Raw genomic sequence first — 10,210 nt, forward strand, 5'->3', positions numbered from 1 at the left:
AAAGATCAGGATCAGGAAGTATTTAAGAAGTCCATACATATGGATGGTTTGGCTCTTGGAAAAAAAGCTACTAAACTGAGCTTTCCCTAATCTCTGTGCTGTACTCTTGAAATAACAGTAAAGAAACCAAATGGATAGAATCTTCATGGGGCAAGGAGGAGCTGAGAAGGTGATAGTATAGGGGTACTTGGGTGGTTCGGCCAGTTAAGCATCTGAGTCTTGACACTTGATTTGTGCTCAGGTCATGATCTCATGGTTTGGGAGATCAAACCCCAAACCCCTCAGGGCTCTGTGCTGACCCTGTGGAGCCTGCTTGGGATTCTCTCCCTTTCTCTTTCTCTGCCCCTCCCCCACACTCACTCACTCTCTGTCTTTCTCAAAATAAACACATTTTTTTTTTTTTAAAGGTGGTAGTATGATTCGCTTTACTAACAGAACCTCTTTGTGCAATATTGTTGTAATGTCCTTTGGCTTTTCAAATTGTCGTAGAATATTATTACCTTAAGTGCACACATTCCATAAGATTTTAAGAACAAAAGATGGTTAAGATTATTAGAACAAGAGATGGTTATTGTAAAGAAAATTGAAATTTAACTGAATGGGATTTATCATTTCCCTTACTTAAAACTGAGGTATATATTTTAATTTTAATCCATATTGCAGATTTCAAAAGAACAAGGCCTTGAAGTTCTACCAGAACATGATCCAATACGTGACCAAAGCTGGTATGTGAACAGAAAGCTCCGCCAAAGACTGCTTGAGGAATATGGAGTCAGAACTTGCACTCTCATTCAGTTCCTCGGTGATGCCATTGTCTTACCAGCAGGAGCACTTCATCAGGTGCGTACAAACTTATTTCTAACACGTCTATTTACTGAAAGAACCAATTTTGAAAAAGGAATTGTTCTGGTAAGTAAGAGAATGACCCGCACCGGTTTGTTTTCCTTAAGAAATTACCAAGATAGCTTTCCCGTGCTTGAAGAGATCTGACGTAGTTAAATGGTTTGAGAACTGAAATTATTTTAACATGAGCCAGATTTCCATTTTTGTATTGTTTCTGGTTTAGTGGATGTAAATCTAATTTTTAAGTCTTTTTAAGGGGAAAATGAGATACTATATATTCGGTTCCTGGTAGTGAGACATCACACATTTTCTAAGGCACCAAATTGAGCAGAATGAAGTATTGACTAGACCGTTCGAAAATTCAGGCTTTTGTGTAACTCCCCCCCTTGTCAGGTTGCTAACACAGTGATAATGTTTCCAAAGAAAGTATGTAATTTTCATAGCTACTGATCCACAAAATTTAGAAACTAAAACACCTTATCTTTGCTTCTGTGGCTTGACTATGTGGCACTTGGCAAAATGGCATAGTGGGCTTGGAGGATTGTATTAAAAGCATACAGTGGATTCCTGTAGACTGGAGCTACTGTGGACCAGCTTAGCCTTCACAGTAACAAAGTGTGTAGGGGAAACCCAAGAACCCAAAAAGCTAGTTTGCCCCAGAGTGGGTTCGCCACCTTTCCCACCACCTGGTTATTGAGATATTATACATATCTCATATGTGTACTTTTACGTAAGACATGGAAAATTTTCCACATTTTGTATAACCATATATATGCAATAACTGCCTGTGTAATGTTGTGACATTGTTATATAATACCACAAATACTCCATAAATGATAATAGTTACTTAGTTTTTATTAATATGTCAAGCTCAGGGTTAGATTTATCATTCTTAAATATCAAATGGCATTTATGATAGTAAAACACAAACATAATAATACACCTGTTTCACTACAATAACTTCCTGGAGGAAAAAATATATTAAATGTGTTGATTAAATTAATACATTATTTATATTAAATTGTTTTATTGTCCCATGGTCAGTGATCAGAGTTGTTTCATTTTTGATTCAGCTTTATTTTTTCATTAATTTTTCTTAAGTTTTTTATTCATTTATTTGTTTTGAGAGAGAGAGTGTGAGTAGGGGAGGAGCAGAGAGAGAGAGGGAGAGAATCCCAAGCTCGAACCCACTAGCTGTGAGATCATGACCTGAGCGGCAACCAAGAGTCACTCAACCGACTGAGCCACCCAGGTGCCCCTATGGTTAAAGTTTAAATGGGATTCACCCCACATACCCTTTTTTTTTTTTTTTTTGCCTTCTAGTCTCTTATCAGAAAAGAGCTAATTAGTAACAAAAAAGTAAAATATCCTCAATGAAGCAGTCTTTTTAAGAGAATAGTGCAGTGAATCTTTTTGTAAATAGAAAGAATTCTTTGATAATATGAAACAAGTTCCCCTGAAAATCCTTACATATTTAACTTTATCCAGTATCTACTTTCTTCAAGTTAATAAAACTGGACAGTGTAGTTTTTTAAATCAAGGTATAATTTTATATATGTGCATTCTATAAGTTTTGAGAACTATATAGTGAGGTCACAACACAACAAAATAGTGAACACTTCCATGACTCCTAAAAATTCCCTCCTGCCCCTTATTAGTCAACTTTTCCAACCTGACATTCCAGCAACCACTTGTTTCCTCCTATAGTTCTGCCTGTATTAGAATGTCCTATGATATGTCGCCCTTAGAATCTGACTTCTCTTACTCAACATGTAATACATTTGATATTTATCCATGTTGTGTGTATCAGTATTTGGTTTCTTTTGATTGCTGGGTAGTTGTTCTGTGTATAAATATAATGGTTTTGTTTTGTTTTTTTAATCCACTTACCAATTAAAGAATATTTGGGTGGTTTCCATCTGGGGACAGTGATAAGTCAGTACTTATTGTCAGTTTTGTTTGCAAGCGTTTGAATACATGTGCATTGGTATCTCGTACTTTTAATTTACATTTTCTTAATAACCAGGTATGTTTAGCATCTTTTCACGTGCTTATTTGCTATCATCTTTATATGCATTTTGGTAAATGTGTGTTCAAATATTTTGTACATTTTCGCAGTTGGGTTTTTTTTTCTTTTTCTTTTTTTAAAAATTTTTTAATGTTTATTTTTGAGAGAGAGAGAGTGTGAGTGGGGAAGGGGCAGAGAGAGAGAGGGAGACACAGAATCTGAAACAGGCTCTAGGCTCTGAGCTGTCAGCAACCGAGTTCGACTCAGGGCTCGAACTCAGTAATGGCGAGATCATGACCTAGGCTGAAGTCAGATGCTTAACCTACTGATCCACCCAGGCACCCCCTTAATGGTGTCTTCTAAAGAGAAGTGTTTTAATTTTGATGAAGTTCAGGTGATCAGTTTTTTTCTTTTATGTAGCATACTTTTATTATTGTTGTAATTCCAAAATTTTTGTGTAGCCCAAGATCACAAATATGTTCTTATACGTTTTCTTCTATAAGCTTTATTGTTGTTAGTCTTAAATTTAGGTCTGTGACTAGTTTTTAGTTAATTTTTGTACATAGTGCAAAGTATTGGACCGAGGTTTTTTGTTTTTTGTTTGCATATGGATATATCAGTTCTATTATCTGTTGAAAGGACTATTTTCAAATAATTTTTATGTTGAAATGTAATACATTTATATGATTTTTAAGAATTCAAACAGTACAAAGGGTTCACAGTAAAAATTCAGTCTTTTTCTCACCTTTGCCCCCAGCTCCTCTCCTTCAAAGGTAACCAGTGTTACCACAGAGATTCTATGCTATGTACATGTCTCTCTGCTGCTGCTTTTTGGGGGGAAAAAAACCATGTTTTCTCAAAATACTAGGCAGAGTGATACTGTTAAAAAGTTTTGTTCATATAACACTCCACTCAAAGCTTCCCCAGGCCACAAATGATCTTTATTTGTATCCTGTCCATGCTCTCATGTATACACACACGCGCACACACACACATACACAATTTCACTGCCTTCCTCCCCTACTTCTCTCCTCCTTACTTCTCTCTGACCACCCTGCCTGCCATTGCTATGGTTTTCACATACACCATACGTGTTTGTACCCCAGGGCCTTTGTACTTGCTAATCCTTTGGCCTGGAATTCTTTTTTCAGATATCTGTTGTAAGACTTCCTTCTTAACATTCTTTACAGGCTTTATTTGCTCAAATGTCACCTTCCTCACCCTAGTTGGTTTTTTTTTAATTTTTAAAAAATGTTTATTACTTGAGAGAGACAGAGACAAAGAGCAAACAGGGGAGGGGCAGAGAGAGAGGGAGACACAGAATCCGAAGTAGGCTCCAGGCTCTAGACTCTGAACTGCCAGCAAAGAGCCCAACACGGGGCACGAACCCAGAGACTGTGAGAAAATGACCTGGGCTGAAGTCGGTCGCTTAAGCAACTGAGCCACCCAGGCATCCCACTCACCTTAGTTTTAAACTGCAAATTATGTCTCCCAGTTCCCTGTCATCTCCCCTGCTTTATTTTCCTCCATTTTGATCATCACCTTCTAATATTATTCATAATTTACTTAATTTGTTTATTGTCTTTTAATCCCCACTGGAATAGAAGGTTCTTGAGGACAGAGCTTTCTGTTTTTCATTGCTGTCTCCCATGTTTAGGATAATACATTTAAATATTTGTAAGTCCTGACAGCTTGAAAATATGTTCTCATATACAACATACTTTCACACAAGTACAGATGAAAACAAAGTTATGACTTTCCACAATTTATATATATTGTGCTCTTTGTACAAACGTGTCAATTTTAGCCTCATTTTGTATGTGTCTTCTCTGGCCACTTCAGAAAGTTTACTTAGGTTAGAATATAACTCCAATTATGACTGTACACATAAGTACATAGAAAAACATGCTCTCTTTTGAGCTAGGTAGAAATATCATTTAGATTCTAGAGAGCAAATTTCATCGTAGATTTCTAGAGTATAAAAGATATTCCCACTCCGGTACACTGAAACTGCATGGATAACCTAGACTGGCAGATTCTATTCTGAGCTTCGCCACTAGCTCGCTGAGTGCTCTGGGACAGCTCCGCGGCAGATTTTGGCATAGAATCGCCAGCTATAAGCACAACAATTTCTGTCTTCTTTTCCTTATGTGGTGTGATAATGACAGCATGGTTATTTGTACTCTGTTGAAAGGGTGCTGTACATGACTCACAACTGACGATAACGTGGTTTTGAGAGAAAATTAAAAGGAAAAAAAAAACATTCACCATATTAACTTGGATTTGAGATGTATTACCATTTACAACTCATTTAGTCCTTAGAGGTCCTGAAAACTTTTCGTTGATGACTTCACTTCCAACAGACTACAGGTAGCCCTTAAAATAAACCCAAACTCTTAATTAGTGGTTCTTGTGCTTTAAAAATACATCAGAATTTCCTCAAGGGCTTAATCAAACACAGATTGCTAGACCCCACCCCTAGAATTTCTGATTCAGTGGGTCCAAGGGGGGACCTGAAATTTTGCATTTCTAACGAGTTCCCAGGTGATGCTGATGGTACTCTCTGAGGACCACGCCTCGAAAACCAGGCAGATAAGAAGCCCTTGCAAATCCAGGGCATCTATCAAAACATGGCTTTGACCAAATGATCCATTGTATTCTTTGGTTTGTCATCAGTGAGCACTTTGAGAGGCCTAGCTGAGGGAAAGTATCATTGCCACAACTCTCCATATGTATTAACTACTCAGGGCACCTGGTGGCTCAGTCGGTTGAGCATCCGACTCCAGCTCAGGTCATGATCTCACAGTTTGTGGGTTCGAGCCCTGCATCAGGCTCTGTGCTGACCGCTTGCTCAGAGCCTGGAGCCTGTTTCAGATTCTGTGTCTCTTTCTCTCTCTGCCCCTCCCCTGCTCACACTTTGTCTCACTTTGTTTCTCAAAAATAAATAAATTTAAAAAAAAAAAAAAAAAAAAAGAACTTCCCTCTTCAGTTAGTTGCCGGCTTATCTTCACTGGCAAACATGACTGAATCTGTGAAAGTCTGATATATCATTAGATGGGGCATGTGGACCTTCACCTCCAGGATTTCCTTGGTCTTAGCTCTAGTACCCTGATGTTCATCGTGGCCTTTATTTTAAAAGAAACCCCCTTTTCTTCCCCTTTTTTAAAGCCACAGGGGTGTTGGGTGGCTCAGTTGGTTAAGTATCTGACTCTTGATTTCGGTTCAGGTCATGATCTTACAGTTCTTGAGATCAAGCCCTATGTTGGGCTCTGTCTGCTTAGGATTCTCTCTCCCTTCTCTTTCTCCCTCTCTCTGCCCCTCTTGCTGCTCATACATGTGCACTCACTTTCTCTCTCAAAATAAAAAAAAACTTTATTAAAAAAAAAGTCACAAAATCTTCAGTGATAAGTTTGTCCTTAACTATTTATCTTCATTGATTGTGTTTGTCCATTTATAGTGAGTTTATAATATTGCTACTTGTGAATTCTCTGCATTCATAATGCTAAAAGGACTTTGGCGAAATCTTTCACTCTGAAGTTCTCACAAATCACTTGTGTATATGGCAATCAGTGGCAAGATAATAACCTGTGAACACAAAGAGTTACACTTTTTTAACATTACCTGTTTATGATTATAATTGGTCCTGAAGGCAAGTATGAATAAGACAGTTTGTCAAGAAGGTGAGAAATTTGACTCAAAGATGGCCCAGAATTAATAAGTGGAACGAAGAGTTCAAATGTGTTCTTGACTCTTCACACTAACTGTAAGCCTTTATGTAAAATGTATCAGGTTGAGGTCATTAGAAAACATAACAGCATTTTTTTTTTAGTTTATTTTTTGAGAGAGTGAGTGAACACGAGTAGGGGAGGGGCAAAGAGAGGGAGACAGAATCCCAAGCAGGTTCTTTGCTATCACAGATGTGGGGCTCTAACTCACGAACTGTGAGATCATGACCCAAGCCGAAATCAGATCCTTAACCAACTGAGCCACCCAGGAGCCCAGAAAACATAATAGTATTTATAAGCAATAATAAATGTCATGGTCCTGAAAATGATTTTAAAACAACCATAAACTGGTAAAACCAACAGAATCAACTTATTCAGAACTCTGGAATTTAATCCAAATTTATATCAACCAGGGGACTGCTCAGTAAAGAAAAGGACAGCTGATTTGGGGCATTTAGAAAATCTCTGGCAGGTCACTGCCTGACCACAGATAATGGAACAGCGACTTCAGTGATCACACCCAACAAGGAATAATATGGTCTTAACAGAAATAGTGTTGAAAAGTCACAAAAAATATAGATGACTCCAGCCTTCAGCAGTCAGCAGCAAACCCTAAGGCACAGGGAGAATCTGACTTCCAGTAACCACATTATAATGTTCAGGTGTCCATTTTTCAGGAAAAAGTTACAAGGCATAAACAGAAACCATAAAGTAATGCCTAATAATAGGGGAAGAACCAATCGACATAAATTGTCCCTCCTCAAGGAAGCCCAGACATTGGACTTACTAGACATAGACTTTAAGTCATGTGTCATAAGTGTACTCAAAGAGCTAAAGGACTCTGGTAAAGAAAATCAGGAAGATGATGTATGAACAAAATTAGAATATCAATGAAGAGAAAAATTATAAGTAGGTGCAGACATGCTAAAAGGTACACGGCAGAACTTTTGAAGGCTTAATCCCCACGGTACATTCAGATAAGTGAAAGGACATTTGGAGAGTGTATGCTGGACTGAGTTAATACAGGACCGAGTTAATATAGGACTATAAAGCATCTGTTAGACAAAATGTTACAGGAGCTGGGTTCCTGTTGGCTTGCCATTTGTTGGCTGATTTATCTTGGAACAGGCACTGAACTTCTTATCCATCATTTCCTGTTCTGTGAAATAGAGCATCTGTTCTAGAGACACATGGTGAAGATCCAGCGAAACTATATAGCAGTGCTGAAAATGTGAGGCATCACTGTGTTCGTCCTACAGAAGAACCAACAACCTAGTGACTAACGGAAGAGAATGTTTATATGTGCTACCAAGTTATCAGTAGAGGCACAGTGCTTGACTTAAAGAACTCTGCAGACTTGAGCAGGTGGACATTATTCCCAGAGGAGAAATTCCAGCACTTTTGGAATCCATCACTCTATCACATTTTTTCACAGTTCTCTATCCCCACTTACTATCTTACTTTTCACACCTCCCAATTAGACTTATTTTCATCTTTTAAAAATTAGAATTAGTTTAAATGTTTAGTTTCAGTTATTTCTCCTTTCCCAGGAATTTTATGATGTCTTTAAATATCACTGTAAGACCTAGAACATCACAAAAATCTGGACTGGATCAGCCTTGTTCTCTCTCTGTCATTACACTAAGCATTAATAAAAAAAAAAAACAAAAAAAAACAGTTCCAAGAAATAGTGAAGTACCAAGTCAGTTTGTACATGGTGTATAAATAACATAAAATTGGCTTTTTGTGAAAACCATTTCAGTCAGGGGAGACATCAGTTGTAATATCGCCACTAGAGACTGAATGTATCTTTAGTTGTTTAATTTGAAAGGCAAAAATAAAATCCTAGGATAATTCTAAAACTGTCATGAGCAATAGATCTGTCTAGAACTGGATTTCTTCCCAGTTGTTCACAAACTAAATTTCATTTCTTATGCTTTAACCCACTCTCTGGTGTAAAAATTAACAGTGAAATGACCCAGATGCTGAAAGCCAGAGGAGCGACATCAGATTGCACTGAACAGGGAAGCAGATCCCATCAGCTGCGCTCTTTTTTTTTTTTTTAAAGTAACACCAAGAAATCCACCATGACCAAATTGGTAATTTAGAATCTGATTATTAGCTTCTCTGAAGGATTTCTGGAAAAGTTCTTTTCATCATTTAAAAATACTACATTTACACAGTCCTTCCACATGAAAGCTTTTCAGTGATAGAACTCTCATAAAAGCGTGGTGTTCTGCTTTGAAATGCATTTGATGTTCAGGAGAAAATAAGTTCTCTGGTATTCCTGCCTCCTAAAATTTTTATTTTACTGTTTTGTTTCGGGGATAGGTACAGAATTTTCACAGCTGTATTCAGGTAACTGAAGACTTTGTGTCTCCAGAACATCTTGTACAGTCATTTCATTTAACACAGGAACTGAGACTTTTGAAGGAGGAAATCAATTACGATGATAAACTACAGGTAGGAGATGAATTTTCTAACTGACTCCTGTTCTTATGTGCCTTTTATATTCAGAAATACGATACGTGCATAACCGCTTAGGCAATCATTGTCCTTGTTTGTCACATTAGGATAACAACCACAGCTTAATAACAGTATGCATTTAACTGTATGATTTTCAGTGGCCCTTATTTTAACTTTCAGTTTAACATTTTTTTAACTTTGACATTTATTTTATTTTGAGTGTATCTTTCCCTCATTAAGAAAAAAAAAGCTTTAATTTATCTCCAGCTTAAGTGATTAGAAATATCAAAATCTCTTTCAGGTTAAAAATATATTGTATCATGCAGTTAAGGAAATGGTGAGAGCTTTGAAGATACATGAAGACGAAGTAGAGGATATGGAAGAAAATTAGGTGTGGTCCAGTTTGATACTTTTAGGCCATTGAACTGTAATTACTTTCGAACGATGATAAGTATGCACATTGACTTAAGCTTCATAAAACCATCAGTGCCAAGAAATTCTCTTTTGTAGCAATTACTTGTTACTGATACCGCAGCAGTATAGCATAAGTCACAGTTCCTGTGATGCAATGTTAGTTATGAAAACAAGCTAAATTTAAAAAGCAGCACTTCATAGCTGTTTTTGTATTATAGTGTATATGATGTTTGTGAAAATGCCAGATTTAAAATGATGTATTTATTTTTGACAAAAAAAACACACAAAATTCTACGCTATATTGTTGATCAAGTGTAAATGTGACCTTGTACAGTTTACTAAAATAACGGATATTTTTCACTACATTGAGACAGTTACTGTGAGAATAGGACACAAACACCAGCTATTGCCTGCATTTGGGAAATTGCTGAATCGCACAGCATTCATGTCATAATCAGAAATTACTGCCAAATAATTGTAAAATTTGTAAAATATGAAGTATATAAAGTAGATACTAAATACGGACACTTCAATATTTTGTTGAAGCTATTGACTGTACAATTTAACATTTTCAAAAGGTGTAATTTATTTAAAATTGTCTCATTTTGGTAAAATTTATGTGAACTTTTAAAGCTAAATATTAAACTTAATATGCTATGTAAATATATACATATATACATTTAATGATGTATTTTTTTAAAAACATTGGCTTGCTTTTATTTGTTAAAAGTGCAAGTGTTACATATGGCTTTGT

At 36.7% G+C, this 10,210-nt stretch overlaps 1 protein-coding gene across 4 annotated transcripts in view; it reads left to right on the forward strand.

Annotated features, from left to right (window-relative positions):
- JMJD1C (jumonji domain containing 1C) overlaps positions 1–9,978 on the forward strand; it is a 264,444-nt gene extending 254,466 nt beyond the window's left edge. For all 4 annotated transcript variants that reach the window (XM_030335558.1, XM_030335559.1, XM_030335560.1 and 1 more), the window contains 3 exons: positions 664–840; positions 8,908–9,039; positions 9,344–9,978. In XM_030335558.1, coding sequence (XP_030191418.1) covers positions 664–840; positions 8,908–9,039; positions 9,344–9,433 — 399 coding nt within the window. In that variant the 3' untranslated portion in view covers positions 9,434–9,978. The remainder of the gene's footprint in view (positions 1–663; positions 841–8,907; positions 9,040–9,343) is intronic.
- Positions 9,979–10,210: the final 232 nt, after the last annotated feature.

The sequence above is a fragment of the Lynx canadensis genome, chromosome D2 (genome assembly GCF_007474595.2).
Source record: "Lynx canadensis isolate LIC74 chromosome D2, mLynCan4.pri.v2, whole genome shotgun sequence".
In the NCBI taxonomy this organism is placed as follows: Eukaryota; Metazoa; Chordata; class Mammalia; order Carnivora; family Felidae; genus Lynx; species Lynx canadensis.